At 36.6% G+C, this 22,707-nt stretch overlaps 1 protein-coding gene across 1 annotated transcript in view; it reads left to right on the top strand.

Moving 5' to 3' along the window:
• Positions 1-22,707, top strand: part of LOC150102604 (tectonin beta-propeller repeat-containing protein 2) — a 364,776-nt gene that overhangs the window by 170,485 nt on the left and 171,584 nt on the right. The window contains exon 8 of the mRNA XM_090398660.1: positions 8,218-9,277. Within this exon, the coding sequence (XP_090254786.1) occupies positions 8,218-9,277 (1,060 nt within the window). The remainder of the gene's footprint in view (positions 1-8,217; positions 9,278-22,707) is intronic.

The following is a 22,707-nucleotide window of genomic DNA, read 5'->3' as shown; positions in this document are numbered from 1 at the left end:
TATACCCAGCATTATCCATCTAGACTCCACTGGGCTCAGTGTTACCTGACATTGTCTCCCTTCTCCCAAGTATCCATTCCCACAAGAGGCCACCCCTGCTATCATCCTCCCTGGGACACACTGACTCGTTCAGAACAGCAATCTCTCCAGATGCCTACGTCCTTCCTCATTCAAATGTAAACGGTCTCTCGCATACAATTCCTCTCTGTCCTCAAACGCACTCCAAGCATCCACATATACCAGTCCTCTCTTGTCACACATTCTCGCTATTATGCCATTCAATATCACCGCTCTTCTGCTGAGCTCATCATTATCATACCTAGGCAACACGCACATTATTTTTCCTCTCTCTGTCTTCTTCTGTACAGTTTCAAGCAAAAATCTCATATCTCTCGCTGCCCGACTTACATTACCACTCAAGTCATTCGTTCTTACCATCACGATCATCTCATCCACCCTTTCACCTCTCTTAATTGCCATAGCCACCCTTTCTATTGTTCCTCCTGGCAAACACTCCTCACGCATCCTATCTTGAACACCACGGATCATTGAGTCGCCATACATTATACCTCTTACCATTCCCTCGCTCCTATTGTTTCCATTCTCTCCTCTTCTTTCAATCCCATACCTCTCTCTTCTACTGTTTCCATTCTCTCCTCCTCTAGCACTCCCATACATCTCTCTCTCATTCCCTCTCTCCTACTGTTTCCATTTTCTCCACTTCTAGCACTTCCATATCCCTCTCTCATTCTGTCTCTCCTACTACTGTTTCCATCCTCTCGACTTCTAGCATTCCCATACCTCTCTCTCATTCCATCTCTCCTACCGTTTCCATTCTCTCCTCTTCTAGCACCTCCATATCTCTCTCTCATTCCGTCTCTCCTACTGTTTCCATCCTCTCGTCTGCTAGCATTCCCATACCTCTCTCTCATTCCCTCTCTTCTACTGTTTCCATTCTCTCCTCTTCTAGCACCCCAATACCTCTCACTCACACTCCCTATATTCTCTCTCTCTCTCTCTCTCTCTCTCTCCTACTCTGATTCGCCTTGCATTTATCTCTTCCATTCTCCTAATCTTATCTTTCATACTTCTGCTCTCATTCACAAGACATTCCACCTCCTCTTTCAACTCGTCTATCTCCCTCTGCAGGTCAGTCACTCTTAATCTACATTCACTCTCCCAAACAAAACCATCTCCTAAACTTTCACAGTCACTCACACCTTCCACACTATCAACTATTATTTTCTCATTCTCTCCTATCACACTACTTGTCTTCCTACATTCATTCCCCGTTCCTGGAGCAACAAAGTCGGATATCAATATATCTAATGTACTTATTTCCTCCAACTGCCTGCATTTTGCGCACATACGCTCTCCACTCTCTTTAACAAGCCACATATGTAATTCCCGAGACGCATACATGCCGCAAGTACTGCATGCCACAAAGTCCCTTATGATATTGCTAATTATTGAGTTCTTAAATGGCGGAGGACTTGGCGTTATGCCACTTGCGACTGCTGCTGAATCCACCATCATTCCTTACTGCCGAGTAGCGTAATCTTTAATAATTATTCAATTAATAAATAAGAGGAAAAAAAAGTACAAACATCAGAACATTTAAGTATTAAATATAATTAAATAAAATGAAATATAACTAAATACAGTAACTTAGCTTTGTTTTGTCTTCAACCATTACGCGTTTGATTCCAACGGTACCAAAATATATTATATCGTGACAGCAACTAACTTCCAAAAAACAACTACTGAAGTACACTCGTATTCAGAGAAACAATTCAGCACTCAAAAACATAGAAAAACGGGGAAAAAAGCGGACTATTCTCCGATTAAAAATCACTTTCTTCTGCACAGCTCAAATTCACTGCCACGTGCTACGGCGACGCTAGCGCCACTAGTGCATCATTTGTTTTCTATACCCAAATGCAATTAATGTGCCTCTAAAATTTGATTAGTGCACCTATATACATCTTAAAAATGTTACAGATTTTAAAAATTTTCTATCTATACATTTTTATATGGCTAACTATTTTACAAAATCACTCGCCAGGATGAAATAATTTAGTTACCGATTTAAAACATTTTACAAAGTTATTTTTTAATGGCATACTACACTATTTACATGTACTGTACTATGTTCCAAATTTACTGCCAAAATTTATGTCATCTGCTAATTACATAGCATTTCTTCGAGTGCAATCTCCTTAGAAAACCATGTAAAATGGAACATAATAAGTTACATAGTAACATATCATGAGAGATTCTACTGCAGATCCTGCCTTTTATAAAGCCATGCTTCCTACCATAGAGTATCATATTCCCATTCATCCGTCCATCCATCCATTTCTGGATTTTACCTTTAACAAATTTTTCCAATACTTGAACTACCACTCCTGATACTGATCATGAGTAGTAGTTCATCAGAGGCACTGTCAGTTCTCTTAGACATTTTCATAGCGCATAGACTAATACCATTTAATCCTACTGCTGTAGTTACATTAATATTTTTCAATATGCTGACACCTTAAGTTCGTTTACCTCATTCTAACATCAGGTTTGGTCACAATCAGGAACTGCAAAAGCTCCACCTGGATGATACATCTTGCAAAGTGATCACTTAGTATTTCAACTATTTTTTAACCGTTTGAATTATTTCAGGTTATCATTCCATAAACATTCTTCCTCTTACTCACTACAATGTTTTTTTTTTTTTTTTTTTGCTGCTCCTACTTTTTATCTCTATTCATTCACTTGGTTTACATCATGACATAGGCATGTGGTCTGATATTGCTTCTCTCAAACTATCCCTAATTACTTCCCATGCAGTACTGACATTGTTTTCTTATAGCTTCTTAAGCCATAACATTTTTCCAGCCACCTCTTAAGTCCTGTCATAATTATCACCTTTATAGTTCAACATAGACCCTTTCTTGACAGAGAATTTCACGTTTAGTATCCTTGAAATAAGACTGCCTGGTTACATGAGGATACAATCAGACTGCCTCTGATTGTATCCTCAATCAGAGGCAAAGTGTCCATCTTGCTGTGTGACCTTTTTTTCTCCAAATATGTTTCCTTAGTTGAAAAGTCCCCCATAATAATTGTCCAGCCTGCACTCATTTTAGTAATCTGCTAATTCATGGCAGCCACATCTTTGCTATAGGTCCCCTGGTCTCTAGCAGCAACCAACAATATATTTTATTCTATTAGCCTCTATCTCATGTCAGATAGCCTCAGGCCTAAAATCCTTTTTGACTTCTATTTTGTTGATTGAAATTCTTTGGCTATCGTCAGCAATATCACTCCTCTTCTCTCCTATTGTCTAAGTTTTCTTTGAAACTACAATATCCCTTACATTCTGTCCCTGTGACTATATCAGTTTTTGTCAGCCAGGTCTTGCTGATGCCAATAATTTTTGGCCAGGTTGAGATGACTGTTGTCCAAAAAAAAAAAAAAACCTCCTCTCCTTTATTTCTGATATTTCTGGCATTTCAACCACTTTGACCCACAAATATAAAAATCAGGACAACTCAATCTTGAACAACTTCCAGTTATTGTCTCATGTTCTTTCCTCTGTCTCTTCTTCTACTCTAAGAGTAATCCCTTCTGTATTTATCTAACTTTAGGCTCACATGTTGTAACAAAATAAGTTTTAATATATAATAAACATGGATTTATTTAAATATAAACTTTTATTAAAGTAATATTTCTCTAGTAGCTAACTAACCATCAGTGTATGTAGCTACTGAAAATGTTAAGAAGCAAAGCAAATCAACTGATCTTATAAATTTTGCTGGAACACATGATTTGATTTACTCCTTAGCATTCTCAGCTGTCATTGTATATATACTGCTGTAATTGGACATAATGTACAACTCAGTCTTAGAATCACTCTTCTATAGTCACACTGTTTTTTGCTTACATCCACCCTATTGTGATCCTTCCTGTTGCAAGATTTAATAAACAACCATTTCAAAGGTGCATTCTTTAAAATTCATGATAATATATATATACAATTCCAAGTCTTATTAACATCAAATGTACTCAACATATTACACACTTCTTCTAATCACTTCTCGTTTCTCTCTCTCTCTCTCTCTAGTATATGCATTCTACTATTCAACTGAGCTTTGCTAGTCTTCCTTTCATTATAAGAATTTACTGGCATGGTACTTCTTGAATAATTCTACTAAATTCCTTACAGATGCACTTGACCATCCATCAGTTCCACCCTTTTATAATCAATCAATCAACCCCTTTCTTTCACAATAAAAGGATTCTTTCATTGGATTTCCTTTGGCCTGGCTGTCAGTTAATATTATTATTATTATTAACATTAATAATAATATTAATTAAGTTTCTTCATGAAGTCAAAAGACTCATTGTGGGAGAAAGTCCCTACTCTCCACAAAAAAACTCATTTAGTCTTAAATCATTCACTGTTTTTGCACTAACCACACTCTCTCAGCATTCCATTCCATTCATCAACTACTTTCCATGAAAAAAAAATCTACTCCTTGCTCACACTCTCTTTATACAACCTTCCAGGGATGAGATCTAGTTCTGCCACTGTCTCTTCCATTCTATGAAAAAAATCTTCCCCATTAATCCAGTAGCAGCCCCTTATCAACTTATTTCACACCATATTCCTCCTCCTCCTCCAATTCAGAAGGCTCTAAAAATCTCACTCAATCTCTTTCATACCTAACATTTTGGAGCCTGAAGGCTGCTTTAGTCAGTCTTTTCTGACTCTTTTCAAGACATCCTCACCCACTTAAAAACCAGATTAACAGATATATGCACATGAATCTATGTATATCAAGACCTTATACAATTGACATCCACAATTAAGGTCCTCCTCATTACCATAATTTGTTGTGAATATCCTCATAATTTTAAAAATGTAATCCCTAAATTTAAGATCCTTGTTCACCACCACCATTCTCAGATCCTTCATTTGCTCTGCCATCTGTTAAATTTTAAAAATCACACATTTTTAAAATTGCAACATTTCAGTTTGCAGCATTGAACTGATAGCTCCATCCTTCTAATGCCTCCTATTCAAATCCTCCTGAAGTTTGTTAAATAACAGACTACAGGAGGATCCAATTTAGTTACAGTTTGTTATGTGGCCTAAGACCTATATGAAATATAAATATACCACTGTATGTGCACATACACCCAAAAAGAAACCGAACTTTTCAAAAATAGAAGAAATTAGTAGTGCCATCTGTTGTATCTTTTTGTTGTCGAAAGCGGCAACTTTCATTAGTGATAACTGTTTATGACATTTGTTTCATTAAAAAGCTGAATTATAGTGCCAAGAGTGACAGTGTGCTTTGACGAACTGCCGGAAAATGAGTTTCGAACAGAGAGCTGCAATTGATTTTTGTGTTAAACTTGCTAAAAGTTTTACTGAAATGCATCAAATGCTTGAAAAAGCATACGGTGATGAATGCTTATCCCATACTCAAGTTTACGAGTGCTTTAAGTGATTTCAAAGTGGTCATGAGACGCTTGAGGACGACGAAAAGCCAGACCATCCAAATTACTGGACTGAGCTAAGTTGACATCCAAAAAGTGTGTGATTTCATCAAAGAAAACCCGAAATCATCTGTGAAATTGATTGAAGATGAATTGGGGATTCCAAAATCAAGTGTGTACAACATTTTGACCGAGAGTTTGGACCGTCATAAATTGAATTTGCGATTTGTTCCCCACAAGTTGACTGACGACCAAAAAATGTATTGAATTGAACACTGCAGGACCTCATTAAAACCACTCATAAAGACTCAAACTTCCTTGAAACGATTGTTAGATGAAATGTGATGTTTTGAGTATGAGTCCGAAACAAAGTGCTGAGTAGACCACCAGAAGAGGGGCATCTGAAAAAAAAGTCGCTTGGAGAAGTTAAAAGCAAAGACAATGCTGATTTGTTTCTACGATTCCAAGGGTATTTTCCACTATTCATTCTGCCTGGCCAAACGTTCAATGGTGAGTTTTATCTCGAAGTTTCAAAGCAATTGATAACGAGAATTTGTCGTGTATGGCATGAATATCCTAATGCAGGCAGCTGGTCACTTTTGCACGATAATGCACCATCTCATCGTTCGAACATTGTGAGACAGTTTTTGAGCAAAAACCAAGTTTGTGTGTTGGATCACTCGCCGTATTCACTTGATTTAGCACCGTGTGACTTCTTTCTCTTTCCCCGACTTCATTTGCCGATGAAAGGAAAGCGATAGAACACCATTAAATACGTTCAAGCAGCGGTAATCACAACCCTCAACTGTATCCCAAAAACCAACATAAAAAATTCATTTAACGAATTAATTGACCGTTCCAAACGTACTGTATCGAAGCTGAAGGAGAGTATATTGATTGAAATAAATTATTTGAATAATTATAATTCACCCGTGTTTTATTTTCTATCAAAAGTTCAGTTTCTTTTTTGGACAGAGGATGTATCTTGTCCAATATATTTCTCATTTTGTGTTATAATATGTAATACTGTGAAAAGACAACTTCCGTTTAACAAATCCATGTGCTGACCATATCAGAGGATACTGCCATGGTTACCTCAATTCTAGATCCTAACTTTCTCAGAGACCTTCACCACAAAGCTAGACAGACAGGCTGGCCTGTAATTCATTAGCCTCAGTCTTATTATCTCTTTTTGAAATGAAACTGTTTTGCCATCTTTTCACTTCCTTAGAACTCCCTATTGCAACTGCAAGACATGTCAAGGCTACCATTAACTTACCAAACATTCTCTTAAGATATGATGGTATGTGATTGAGTCCTACTACCTTATTAATATAATTTCCTTAGTTCCTCATATGCCATCTTCTCACTTGGCATTATATTGATCCCATACAATTCCCTCTACATTTAAGCTTCTCATAATGCCATACTTATGAGGATGAAATACCTTGGTGAATTTCTCATTGCATACCTCAGCTATATCCTCTGAAGTTATTATCACATACAATTTTCAACTGTCTTTTCATAATTATTCTTTCTTCTACTTGCCACATATGGAAATAATTCTCTAGGACTTTTTAGACTGGTTAATTTCTGTTCATATTGCACTTTTGCTGTCCTTACTTAAAACATCATCACCTTCCTAACTTGCACTTTGTACTTCTCATGGAACTGACTGCTATCCTTCATCTGTTGGTGTCTCCATTATACCTGTGTCTTCTAACAGATTACATGCTTAATCTCTTCATATGTCCAATTTACACCTCCCTTATATGCTTTTTTTTAAACCTTTGGAATGCATTCAGATATTTCTGCTGTTCAGTAGCTTTTGATGCAGCATTTATCTACTTTCGCTCTCCTCATTCAGTGCTGTAGCTTCAAGCTGTTTCCTAAGGTTTCTCATCATCACCATCTTGTAGAACTACATAGATCCTTTCCTCATGGAAATCCTCATATGGCTGCCACCATCCATATGGTCACTTCATTGTCACTCTCACCAACTGAAGAAGATTCACTGTCTCATTGACATCTTCTGATAATATGATCAGATCTAAGAGTTGATGCTTATGTACCCTGCATTACATGCTAGTCATCTCTCAAAACCTCAGATTCATTTTCCTGATTCCCAGATGTCATCTCTTTATTGCAATCTGTATTGCCATTTTTAAAATCATGCAGCCTATTGCAACCTGTAACTAAACATCACATCTACTCTTGATCTCACATCATACTGCCTTAAAAACTGCCACTATTTATCCCTTGAATTTCCTCTTTTGTGCAGGCATAATTCTCCTGATATCATCAACAGCATTCCTTCTCCTTTTTGCACTTCCTATCCTCATGTGAAACATTGTACTCTTACATTTCGGCCTGGCTGGCCGAGTGGATAGTGTATCTGCTCTCCAGCCAAAAGGCTGCGGGTTCTAATCCTGCTGTGGGCACGGTCTGTGAAAATACTAGTAGTGGTGTTGAGTGGTAGCTTGTGTTATATGATTAGTTATATATATGATGAGTTATATGATTAAATTATTAGTATAATTAATTATATTGTATAATTTTAATTATCAGTTATTGTAAACTTTCATTGTTAGCAAACTATCATTAAGAAATGACAAAAATTGCAAATCTTTATCAGGAATTAAGAATTCTTGAAAAATGTTTACATTTTTGTTGAATTGTCAAACTTCTGATATTTTTATAATTGTTAATATTTTGCAGATAATAAAGCAGAAATAATATTCTCAGAAACTGTCTCTTCTGTTCCTGAGAGAAAAAGCTTTAGTTATAATAATGCACCAAGCAGCTATGAATCCACTGACTTACTTGATGGTTTAAAAGAAGTATCACAAGACAATAATTCTGTTATTACCGAGGAAAAGTGTATTTTATCCAACCATTTTAAGGAAGATGAGAATGAAGCAGATGTAAAAAATGAAGTACTGAAAGATGAACACTCTGCATCTTCAGAATGCAAAAGCAAATATATCCGTTTTATTTCATATGATGAAGATGAAGCTCTGAATAGGATTTTATATGCATATAGTCAGTATGAAAAGGAAAATCAGTATAATGATCATAATGACAGTTCTAATCTGGAACAACATGAAAATGAATTTACTCAAGCAAATAATAGTTTACTGGAAGGAAGGATATTGGATATTGAAGATAAATATGATTGTACAGATATAGGCTCATTAAAAAAAAGAGCAGATCATATTGTTGATGAGGTTGATGAAAGTAAAGAAAGAGATGAAAATATTAAACATGAGGATAATACATCTGATGAATGTGATATGTATAGCATAAGAAGGGTTAATTCTAGCAAAAAGCAGCATGTGGACAGTAGTCTTGAAATGGAAACTCTAGTCACCTCACTTACAGATTGTTCAGGAGTGCATGAATCGATATTACATAACAGTAGTTCATCATTTGAGACCCAAAGTAATGATGAAATTACCAAATATGGAATGAACTGGATACAACATAAAGCACCTGGAGGAATTGTAAATGTTGCTGTCAGTAACAAGCTCATTTTTTGTGTTGATAACAAGGAAAGCCTATATTATTCACACTTAACTGGTTTTGGACCATCTTGGTTTGATCTGTATCAACTAGCCGATCAAGTTGCTGTTTCTCCTTCTGGAAATATTCTCTGGGTTGTATACAGGGAAACAGCTTATGCTGCTGTATCACCACAGCAGATGGGTTTTAAGGACTCAAATTGGGTTATTGCTTCAAGAGATGTATTGTATGTCACTGTAGATAATGACTGTTCATGGTGAATATATGATTTGCTCATTTTTCTTTTTATAATTAGTATTGTAAACAAAATTAATAGTTAAAATTTACATTAATTTGAATGCATTTAGTACTGTGAGCAAAAATTGATTAATTATAATCTGAATTAATTTGAATAAATAAATTATAAATCAGTATATAGTAATTGCTTTATCATTAAGTTTTTTACTAGGTTGGGTTAGTATACTATTCTGAAAACAAAATTATATTCTTATTTAATCAATATTTTATCATAATGTATGCAAAAAAGATGCTTGCACATGAAAGATCTTTATAACTGGCCACTTACATAATGAGGCAGGAATCATCTATAATTGCCTTTCTAGTATCCAATAATGCAGAGTACATTTTCCAATATATACATATTGCCTCACATTGTTATTGTTATTATTATTTGTAGTAATAATACCAAAAGGCCTATTGAGGGAGATCATATATCATTCACACTATATCATACTTTCTCTTGAATTCATTTTGTGTAGTTGGTGGATTAATGCGGTGGAGACAGAGAGCTGTAGAGTAGAGTGCCCTCCTTGATGAGTCCTTGGAGGTGTCATGCAATAATTTATTCCATCTACCTCTGTCCTCTGGAACAGCCTTTCTCCCATGATGTGTTTCCCAACAATTTCCACCTGAAGATCTTGAAGAAGTAATTCAACTGTGGTATTTGGTCTGGCTCCTAACTGATGATACCTCAATAAAGGGTGAAACTAGTCTCTGGGTAGTTACCCTCCCAGTGTATTTTGCATTGATACTAGGCATTTGATATGAAGTCATCAGCCTCTATCTACAGTGAGGTGCAAAAAAAAAAAAAAAAAAAAGTACTGAATAACTACAACAATATATGTTATGGAGTAAATGGGTTTATTAACAAAAATATTACATATGGTGATATGTACATCCACAATTATTGGTGGAATCTTGGTCAAAGAAAGCATTAACAATGATAGATGATTACATGCTCAAAATGGGCACTTTCAAGATAGGTTTAATGGTGCATGCAAAAGTTCTGTCATCTTGGAGAACAAAGGTTGGGACATCTGCTGGACATATCTTGTAATTTTATATCTTAGTTCAAGGTTTGAAGGCAGGTCATAATGGAATACCCATTCCTTCAACATACCTCAAACAAGGCTTGAACCATTTGCTCTACCAACTCCATATGAATGATAATAATGCTCAACAATAAACATCTTTTCTTCCATCAACACCATTGCTACAGCTAAATGTAATGGCGTAGACTCTACATGTGTTCTTCTATTAATGTGCATGCAGTTGAACAGCATATCTCATAGCACTTGTACTGAAGGGGGTGTTGAAGTTCAGTACTGGTTTTGCGCCATACCCTACAAGCAAGAATATAATTTCTTGATACATATAATTTACTATTTTGCTTCAGATAATTTTTTATTATCAATATTATATAAAAAATAATAATATAGCAAATCATTGGGAGGGAAATATTCAGTTGTTTGCTGAGGATGCAAAACAATGCAACACTAAGAACATGAGCCAGTCAATATGCATTTACTGTTTAGCTCCATAGCTACCAAACCAACTTATCTTCCTCTTATGTCACTGTGTTTACCTTGATTATTGAGAATGGCCTTTCTCATGGTTCTTGTTCCGAAAGGCTACACCTCTAGCTTTTCAAGAAACACATCGATAGATTCCTATTTTTTCTCTATTCTCTTCCCCCACCCCCCACACACATATGTGTCACTAATGTGCTATAGGTTTATCAACCTTTCGTGTGTGGGATTGATAAATATTTGAACCAGATCTGTATGTGTGTAGTATGCATGTGTTTGTTAGTATGTATCTGTATGTGTTTAGGATGCTAATTAGCATAATACTACTTTTCAGCATAATATATTCATTTCAATAAAATAAAATAAATACATTTTATGATTAAAGCAACCATGAAATAAGATATCCCTCTAATATATCCACAGTCATAGCAATGCTAGAATCTTTCTTCCCTTCTTCCACAGAAAAAAAACAAAACAAAAAAACACTACCATTTATAACTATGGTCATTGGCATGAAGTGCCTGATTTTCACACTGCTTGAAATAGTAGAAAATAATAAAAATGTATTCATTTTTAATTATTATTATTATTATTATTATTTTACATTTGACATCTGTAGATGTCATATGGTTACTCCTGTACCTCACCAAGTTTTGGGAGTGAAGCCTTCTGCTAGAAGAAGTGGTAGGATCACAGATGCCCTTTCCACACAGAGTTAGTGTGGGAACCCACAGTTTCTTGGCTGGAGAACAGATATGTTAACCACTCGGCCAACCAGGCCAACTTCATTTTTAATATAGGGATTTTTTAATATATATTTGCATAATACAGTGTAACCATGTTAATTAAAAATGAAATGTAACTTCATAAATAGTAATTTACATAGTAATGCACAAAAAAGTTAATGTTATCATTTTCCCCTAAGTGCAAACCAGGAACAATCTTTCAAATCCCAAACTGCATTCATTTAGTACTGAATGCAATTCTGAATTTGAAAGATTATACTTATATTGAAATTATCAATATTTATATTTATGTGCATGAATTGAAGCAGCATTCATATTTTATTTCTGTGCAGAGCAAGGATAGCTACAAAATGAATCAACAGAACATTGTAGTCTAAATGGCAGAGGCATACATAATTACAGACAAGGATTTTTTGTCCTTTCAGTAATACTTGTAATTCATTTTATTTAGTGCAGTTTGGCAATACCTTTGGAAAGACTACATTCCAGTCTTCTGGATTTCAGAGTTATTATTTATTATTTTACCCAGAATACACTTCTAAAATGGGATCTTGGTGATCCTATTGTCTTATTGTGATGCTTGTTTGTTTACAATGGGAGCTTATTGGAAGTCTGAAGTAGCTTGAAAGAGTAGCTTCCATGTTTGGTCTCTAGAGCAGGGTTTCTGGACCAGGTAAAAAATGAAAATTACAAAATCAATAAAAATCTGTAAAAAAATCCTTAATCCACTCATGGTACAAATGTACTATAGGTTCACAAATAAAAAAAATTCAATAAAAAACATGGGAAATGAAATGTCTCTAGAAGTAAAGGTCTTCAGAAATATTTAGTTATTACAAGATACAAATATAATTGTGGTCCCAAATAGATATTGCAGTTCACATATACCAATGCCAGAAGTACAGGAATAAGAGAGGAATTTGTCGTATGGTTAGTTCAGTTTGGGTTTGATATTATCAGCATTAGAGAGAAATATGGACAATATAGGGGTATTGTCCTGGGTTTAAAATGTAAGGGGTATTGCTGACAATAGAGGAATTGTAATCAGCAAACATTTTTACAGAGGGACAGAACTAAGGAAGGAAGTGCATGAGATATATGATACAGGGCAGCAGCACAAAATATATAGTTGGTTGCTGCTGTAATCTCAGTGGAGAATGGGCAGAGAAAATACATTGGCAGATTAGTAGAATGGGTGCAGAGAGAATACGTTTTATGAAGAATTTCATGCAGGAAACATAGAATGAAAAGAGGGAAGTATATATGACAAGAAGGAGATGGAATTTGTGCATCTCCTAAGGGATACAGTAATCTCTCACTTATCTGGCTTTGGGAAAGGAATTTGCTTGTTGGTTTATTGAGGCATGATTAAATGAATGAATGTATAAATTAATCATGCCAAGGAAATTATATTCTTGTTTAATCCTTTATCCAAATGTGCAAACAAAGTGCACACAAACTTTGCACTTTGTGTGAAGATACTTCACATGCAAACCATAATAGAAGTCTTATGATAATAAGGTAATACATCTTTACACTACTTGTATATGGAAATATGACTTCTGCATTTATCCAACTTGGTATATCTTCTGCATCTGGCTCTCACTGTTGAGACCTCAATTCAGATCAAAACTGGTCTGCATAGTGGTCCTTCTCATAATGCTCTGCATTATGAGAAGGACCACATAGCCAAAGAGATCAAGGGTAATCCCAAAGAGTTCTTCCGTTATGTGGCAAGTAAAAGGAAGAATGACTTCAGAAGGATAACCTTAGTGGGTGCTGATGGTATCGAGGTGACCAATTTAGATGTAATAGTAGAGTTACTGAGTGATCACTTTTCAAAAATCTATCACCCAAGTGAGAATATCTTTGTACCTGTAGCAATAACTAATGTGAGAATTGAAGTTAAGAAATCAGAGGTACTTAGTATATTGCAAAATTTAAATGTGAACACTGCTGTAGGTTTAGATGGAATATCAGCTCGGGTGTTGCGTGAATGTGCAAAGGAATTGTCAATGCCTCTTACTTGGTTATTTAACTTAACTTTGAACTATGGTATGGTCCCTAGGGAGTGGAAGGAAGGCAAAGTAGTTCCTTTGCATAAAGGTGGCTCTAAAACTGCAGTAGTTAATTACAGACCAATCACCATCTCGGGAGTGGTGGTAAAAGTATTGGAAAAGTTGGTTAAAGATAAAATTCAAGAATGGGTGGATCAGGATGTGATACTTTATAGGGGTCAACATGGTTTTGTTAAAAGTCGATCCTGCCATAGCAATTTATTAGAATGACATCTGAGTTGGACAAAGGAAATGGCTACACAGTGGTACTTCTGGATTTTTGCTAAGGCTTTTGACAGGATACCCCCATGAAATACTGTTGCGCAAATTGGAGCAGATGGGGATGGATACTAAGCTGGTGATATTGATAAGAGAATGGCTCAGGGAGAGATACCAGAAGGTGGTGTGTGGAGGAGCAGAGTTCAGGATGAGGTAAGTGACCAGTGGTGTGCCTCAGGGCTCTGTGCTTGGGCCATTGTTGTTTAATTTGTACATAAATGATATAAGAAATGGCTTAAAGGGAGATATTTAGTTGTTTGCTGATGATGCAAAGTTGGGTAGCTCAATAAAAAGTCATGCTGATGTTGAGAGTTTGCAAGATGATTTAAATAAGCTGGTAAAATGGGCAAAAGGAAATAGATATCAGTTCAATGCGGAAAAGTGTAGAGTTATGCATTTTGGGATTAAAAGATTACCAGCTGTGTACTACATTGATGGAAAGGTACTCCAAGAGATTGATGAGGCTAGGGACTTAGAGGTGTTGGTAGATAGGGAGATGAACTTCAGGGGATACATTGTTAAGGTGTCCAAGATTGCACATAGGATTACTTGGTTATTGAGGAACACACTAATGTCCAGATATAAAGAGGTTATTATTCCCCTTTATAAAGTGTTGATACTTCCATATTTGGATTACTGTGCTCAGGTCTGGTCACTGGATTCCTTGGAGATGAGGAGGTTGTGGAAAGGGTTCAGAGAGCGTGACTAAGTTGGTGAGTGATGTAAAAAATGCTCCTTACATTGATAGATTGAGAGCTTGTGGATTGCAGAGGTTGGTTGATAGGCAGAGAAGAGGGGATATGATAGAAACATTTAAATTACTAAAATGTTTTTATAAGATTGATGCAGGGGAAATATTTCAGCTGTGTGATAGTGATGGAAGAACAAGAGGTCATCCCTGGAAATTAACGAAAAGTGTGATTAACAAGGGTGTGAGAACGAAGTTTTTCGCCTGGAGGGTGGTGAATAAGTGGAATGCATTACCTGACTCAGTTGTGAGTTCTTCGTCTGTAAATGAATTCAAGAACAGATATGATAGATATTGTTTTGATAGTTTGGGTCTCCCGCGATGAGTCTACTGACTCCATGGAGATACCTGTAATAATAATAATTATATATTTCTGAATAGGGGGTGTATTTTACATTATAGGATACTATGGCAGTTGATGCGAAGTCATCAGCCTCTATATAGAAGCAGCTCAGTTGTGAAGATACTTCACATGCAAACTGTTTGCATGTGAAGTATATGTTGGGACCACAGATGACCTGTGGTCTCAACAGCAAGAGCCAGGTCTAGTAGAGATACCAAGGTTGGATAAATGCAGAAGTCATATTTTCATATGCAAGTAGTGTAAAGGTGTATTACCTTATTATTATATGACTTCTGTAGGGTTTGTTATTTAGACACCTCCTTGTTAATGCCTCTTTATATTTGTGTTTCATCAATCTGAAGAAATACGCAATAGTAATGTACAAAACTAGTCATTAATTTATTAAATTGTTTTACTTTTTTATTTGATTTTTTTCCAGTGTTAATTTAAAAAAGGTTGAGACCAGTCTAGGTAGTTGTCCTTCCCATAATGCATAGAAATAATTATAATATATTCTGGGATACTGAAGCAATTGATTTGAAGTCATCAGCTCAATATACGAGTATCTATTCAGGAAGATATTTCATGCCAAAACTTAGAGTTTCTTGGATAAAGGATTAAACAAGAATATAATTTCTTGGCACATTTAATTTAAATTATAATGAAGTGAAAAAAATTTCTATAAATGAATGTATGCTTATGTAATGTCATTCCAGGTTGCATGCTAGCCCATTTAAGGGATATAACTGAGGGTTTTTGTTTTTTGAAAGTTGTTTAACTGAGAGATCATTGTTATTACCCAAAACAGTATGGCATGAAGGAGACATGTGGTGTGTGAGAGAGTGCTAGATCTGATGGCAGCATTAGAAGATGCATCTATAACTAATATAGCGACTTTGTTTCCAGTTGGAGAGTGATCATGCATTGTACTGAAAGGTTACTAAATGTGGAATTTCAGTAGGGGTATATTTAAGTATAGTTATGTAGGGGTATATTTGAAACTACAGAGCTAATGATTTTGGCAAACTCAGGAGACAACTTGAATAATTCCATTACATAAGAAGCCATAAAGGAACAATTGCAGCTATACATTGGGTCAAGGGATGTTTCTGGATATCAGAACACATGCCCAGAATCATGAGTATAATTCATGTGGAAATATGAATGAAACATTATTAATTAGCAGTTGCTGCAAAAAAATAAAAAATAAAATAAAATAAAAATTGAGAGGTTATTGGCACTCTAATTAGTTGCACAAACAAGAAGGCTAACCAGAATGGTATGAAAGGCAAAATGAAATTATGAAAGGAAATTATTTATGCAGACTAAATGAAATCTGAAAGATTTCTTTCATTACCTGGCAAGTAACAGAAAGAATTATTATAGTAGAATAACTTGAATGAATGTTGGTTGCAGGGAGATAAGAGACCTAGACTGTGATGGTTTGGCCATGTGACCAGAATGGGAACAGAAAGACTACCATCTAATGCTCTCAATACAACGATGGAAGGTAAAAGATCCAAAGGACAGCCCAGAATTAGATGGATAGACAAAATAAAAGAGGACCTGAAAACCAAATCACAACAAGCGACACCAAACTGGACAGAATTGTTCGGACTCTCCCGGGACAGACAGAAGTGGAAAGAGTTCATTCAGCCTCATCATCATTCACACAGATGATGGAAGAGAGAAGAAGAGCAGACCTAGAATGAAATGGCTGAATTACTGAGTTATCACTTTGCAAGGAAATTGGATAGGGTATCAGACTCTGACTTATGAGAATCTTCAAAAGAACTGGCAGCCCTTTTGGCTAAGCTGTTTATTTAAGAGATGTTAACTGATGATAGCAGAACTGTAACCAACAAGAAGTGTAACAGGAAGATAGAAATGAGAATGCTTGAGATATGTGATAGGACAAAATAGTTCTATGATAAAGAAGGTACCAAGATAGAAGTAATTAATTCTAAACCAATTAGCAAAGTGACAGTTGAGCTGGATAAAAGAAATTGCTATGTCAGAATACTGCTGTACTTTTCAAAGGCTTCTAGTAGTATATTAAATGAAAGTTGACAAGATACCGCAAAATGAAAGTGGACAGAATACTGCTAGGTGTACAGACATCACAGATTAACATATAGCAAAGTAGAATCCATTAGAAACTAGTTGTTTGTTACAGGACACTGTACTGGGACTGCACCTGCTATTTAATTTGGCATTAATGAATAGGGAATGATTTGAGGGGGGGAATATCTTACTTTTTGCTGATGATGCAAAACTTGGGACGGCAATAAAGTTGATGAAGAGATTTGTATGATAATTTAAATGGACTAACAGTGTGGACCAAAAATGATAGTTGTCATTTTAATGTGGTGAATATTTATGAATATATTACAAGCTATGTGTTACACAGAGGGGAACTAGACTGCAGGGAATTAATGAAACTAGTTATTTGAGGATGATAGGAAACAGAGAGATGAAGTTCAGAAGGCATGTTAACCTCTTTAATAAGGAGGAACAATTTTAACTCCCTCTTTCTACTCCTTGGGTACCTCTGTATTGCAAGATATTTGTTAAACAAGTATGTTAAGGCTGTTATTAACTCACTGGAACATTCACTGAAAACTCACAGTGATACATCATCAAGATTTGGAAATATTGCTGCTGCTAAATAGTTCTTGATTAGTGTATAAGCAGCAATGATCTCCTTTCACCCAACTTTTCATTCCATGCTATCACTGAGCTTTCCATATACTTTTTGACATGACCTGGTCTTTATATGGACAACTATTATCATATTATCATCTTACATTTCAGCAGAGCACTCTTAAATGAAATTCCCTGTTACTATAATAAGGTAATACATAATAAAGATACTGAATACATAATAAGGATATTTCATACTGGTAACAGTGATTTTTTTGCAAATTGCAGGAGGAAAAGAAATAAAGCATAAAAAAAGAACTGGAAGAAGTGAGACTTAACTGAAGATGTATAACATGCTAAGTAGTTGTCATGTTATTTAGGCTGTGGGCCTCGATAATATATTACATTCATGGTTTTAGTCAGTTGGTTGAGGAGGTGCCTGAGCCATTGTAGTAGACTATCCTAAACAAAAAAAAAGGTTTTATTAACTGAATAATTAAATTAACTATAATTAGAAGACAGAGAGAGGAAAGATAGTGTGTGTGTGTTGCCTAGGTATGATAATGACGAGCTGAGCAGAAGAGCAATAAAAGTGTCGCCATAGCACGTGGCGGTGAATTTGAGCTGTGCTGAAGAAAGTGATTTTTAATCGGTGAATAGTCCGTTTTTCTACGTTTTTGAGTGCTAAATCGTTTCTCTGGAATACAAGTGTACTTCAGTGGTTGTTTTTTGAAGTTAGTTGTTCTCGCGATATTGTATATTTTGATTACTGAGAGGATGGGTCAGAATCGAATGCATAACCGTGGAAGACAAGATGTCTTATGAATGAAGCTAAGTTTTCATTACTGTATTTTGTTTTATTTCATTTTATTTATTTATATTTAGTGTACTTAAATGTTTTGTTTTGCTTGTAATTGTTTGTACTTTTTCTTTTATTTTCAGTTTGTGTGTCATCTTATTTTGAGACTATTTTGAATAATTAACGATTACACTAGTAGTTCCTCGGCAGTAAGGAATGATGGCGGATTCAGCTGCAGTCGCAAATGGCATGTCGCCAAGTCCTCCGCCATATAAGAACTCTATTATAAGTAATATATTAAGGGACTTTGTGGCATGCAGTACTTGCGGCATGTATGTGTTTCGGGAATTGGATATATGGCTTGTGAGAGAGAGGGGATGTGCGTAAAGTGCAGACAGTGGGAGGAAATAAATGCATTAGATATATCAATAACCGACCTTGTTGCTCCAAGAGCAGGAAATGAATATAGGAAGATGAGTAGTGTGATAGGAGAGAATGAAGAAAGAAATATGAATGAGAAAATAATAGTTGATAGTGTGGAAGGCGTGAGTGACTGTGAAAGTTTAGGAGATGGTTTTGTTTGGGAGAGTGAATTTCGATTAAGAGTGACTGACCTGCAGAAGGAAATAGATGAACTGAAAGAGCAGGTGGAATGTCTTATGAATGAGAGGAGAAGTATGAAAGATGAGAGTAGGAGAATGGAAGAGATAAATGCAAGGCGAATCAGAGTAGGGGATAGAGAGAATTTTGGGAATGATAGAAGAGAGAACGGAAACAGTAGGAGAGAGAGAATGAGAGAAAGGTACGGGAGTGCTAGAAGAGGAGAGAATGGAAACAGTAGGAGAGAGAGAGAGGTATGGGAGTGTTCGAAGAGGAGAGAATGGAAACAGTAGGAGAGATGGAATGAGAGAGAGGTATGGGAATGCTAGAAGAGGAGAGAAGGGAAACAGTAGGAGAGAGAGGTATGGGAATGCTAGAAGAGAGAATAGGAGCAGTGGAGGAGAGGGGATGCGAGAAATGTATGGGAATGATAGAAGAGGAGATAATGGAAACAATAAGAGAGGGAATAGTAAGAGGTATAATGTATGGGGATTCAATGATCTGTGGTGTTCAAGATGGGATGCGTGAGGAGTGTTTGTCAGGAGGAACGATAGAAAGTGTGGCTAAGGCAATTAAGAGAGGTGAAAGGGTGGATGAGATGACTGTGATGGTAGGAACAAATGATTGAGTGGTAATGTAAGTCGGGCAGCGAGAGATATGAGATTTTTGCTTGAAACTGTACAGAAGAAGACAGAGAGAGGAAAAATAATGTGCGTGTTGCCTAGGTATGATAATGATGAGCTCAGCAGAAGAGCGGTGATATTGAATGGCATAATAGCGAGAATGTGTGACAAGAGAGGACTGGTATATGTGGATGCTTGGAGTGCGTTTGAGGACAGAGAGGAATTGTATGCGAGAGACCGCTTACATTTGAATGAGGAAGGACGTAGGCATCTGGAGAGATTGCTGTTCTGAACGAGTCAGTGTGTCCCAGGGAGGATGGTAGAAGGGGTCGCCTGTTGTGGGAATGGCTACTTGGGAGAAGGGGGACGACATCAGGTAACACTGAGCCCAGTGCAGTCTAGAGGGGGATAATGCTGGGTATAGAAATAACGGCATTTATATGCTTTATACTAATGCTAAGAGTATCCAGAATAAGGGAGAGGAATTGGTGACGCAAATAGCATCAGCCTGGCCAAAAATTATTGGGATCACTGAGACGTGATTGACATAACAGGATATAATAACAGGAATAGAAGTTGCTGGGTACAGCATTTTTCGGCAGGATAGGAAGGGAAAGCGTGGTGGTGGAGTACTGCTTATGATAAGTGACGATCTATGTCCTCTAAGAGTGGAGGCTTTGGAAAGCAGTGAGACTACTGATTTTGAAAGCATATGGTGTGAGGTAGAGGTGGGCAAGATAGGATATTTAGTGGGGTGTTGCTACAGATTCAGGAGCACAGAGGGTGGGGACCTGGAAATGTTTAGACAGTTGAGTTTGGCAAGTGCAAGAAGAATGATTGTTATGGGAGATTTTAACTACAGTAGTATAAATTTGGGAGAGGAAGATGCATATAGCAATAAGGGAATGGAATTTCTAGAATTCTTGAGGGACAAATGTCTTAGGCAACATGTAATAGAGGGAACAAGAAGTTCAAGAGTTTTGGATTTGGTTATAGCATCAGAAGAGTTGATAATAACTGAGATGACATCTCTCCCACCAGTTGGAGAGAGAGTGATCATATGGGTTTGATTTGGAAAATGAATAGACATGCAGGAGTATCAAAGAGATGGGAACGTAAGTGGAATTATAAGGCAGGTGATTATAATAGTCTAAGACGTCAACTTTCATGGAGGGAGGAATTGGAAGGGTGGGATATCATTAGTGCATGGGAAATTGTGAAAGAATATTTGTTAGCAGCAATAGTAAGTTGTATACCACGAGTGAAGAAGAGCACACAATTTGGAGTAAAGGGGATGACAAACAGGAATTGCATGCGAAAAAGAGGCTATGGAAGAGATATAAGGAGACAGGTGAAGAGCAGATACATGAAGAATATAAGATACAGGCCAGGAGAGTGACTAGTATGGTAAGGAAGGAAAAACTGGAATATGAGAACAGAAAAACTGGAATATGAAAAGAAACCACTCCTCACCCTCTTGCTCACAGTTTCCTTTCGTTACTTCCAGGAATGACCTCTTGTTATCACTCCTTCCCCTTGTTCAACCAAATGAAAGAACTCCTCAATGTCAACCCTGTAACTACCTTTCAACAGTTTAAAAGTCTTAATCATATCACCTCTCTTTCTTCTATACACCAAACTCTGCAGTCCACATTACCTCAGCCGATCCTCATAACAAACATTGTACAGTCCTGAAACTATCTTTGTTATCTGCCGTTGTACCCTTTCCACAGTTAATTTATCCCCTTCAAATCCTGGGGACCAAATTTGAGAACAATAGTCTAAGTGTGGTCTGACCACAGTCTTATATAACGGAATGATAATCCTTTTATCTCTGCAGGTCAGTCTCATTCTCATTATTGCAGCAATTCTCTGTGTTACTGTCACCACCTTTGCAATATGTGCCCTAAATTTCAGCTTTCTATCAATCATCAACCTCAAATCTCTTGCCTCCCCTACTTCCTCCAGTTTAACTCCTCCCATAGAGTATGCAGCGTCCCATCGATGTGTTCGAAAACCTCAAGACTTTACATTTTGCTGCATTAAAATGACACTCCATTCATTTGCCCATCCATCTAGCTTATTCAAATACTCTTTCTGGACTACCACATCTGCACTATTACCCGGCTTCGCATCATCTGCAAACAACTGAATATCCCTTTGCAATTCACTGAGAATGTCACTGATTTAAAGGTTAAACAATATAGGTCCCAGTACTAAATCCTATGGGACCGCACTTGTAACCCTCTGCCTCCTTGAAACTGCCCCACCATACACAACTCTCTGATACCTATCGGACAGCCCATCCTGAATCCATTTGACCAATCTGACATTAAGACCCATGTCCTGCAACTTAAATATCAGCTTATCATGTGGCACCCTGTCAAATGCCTTAGTTAAGTCTAAGAAAATGGCAGTATATGCCTTTCCCTCATCTAATGCTCTTGTAACTTTATTATAAAATGCTAGCATATTGCTAAAACAAGAGCGTCCCTTCACAAAATGTTAGTTCCCACAGATAACATTACCCTCATCTGCCCAATGATGTATATGCTCCCTCACTACTTTCTCCAAGATCTTAATAACTACTGATGACACACAAACTGGCCTATAATTAAACTTTCAGTCTGCTACTGCCCTTATGCAATGGCACTATCTTACCTTCCTTCCATTCCATGGCATCTTTCCCACAGCCAGACTTTCATTGAAAAGCCAGGTCAAAGGCACTGTCTGTTCCCTAGCACATTCTCTCAAAATTCGTGGTGAAATACCATCCAGTCCCACAGCTTTACTGACATCCAGAGTACTCAGTATTTGAAACACACTCTCCTCCTGTACCTCTAAACCTCAAACCTGCCCTATCCCTCTAGCATTAAAACTGTCTCCTCCAGGATGAAATACTCCAATAAAGTGTTCATTGAACAATTCTACTGTGTCCTCTGTATCAGTCACTCTATTCCCATTTTGATCCCACAATATCATTCTTCCACAATTATTTCTCCTCCTACTAGCCACATATCTAAAAAATTCCCTTTGATTT

This window comes from Typopeltis vanoorti, chromosome 10, assembly GCF_054136105.1.
Source record: "Typopeltis vanoorti isolate ZY-2024b chromosome 10, IOZ_Tvanoo_1.0, whole genome shotgun sequence".
Classification (NCBI taxonomy): Eukaryota; Metazoa; Arthropoda; class Arachnida; order Uropygi; family Thelyphonidae; genus Typopeltis; species Typopeltis vanoorti.
The sequence above is the reverse complement of the archived record's forward strand: the minus strand, read 5'-3'. Positions and strand labels throughout refer to the sequence as shown.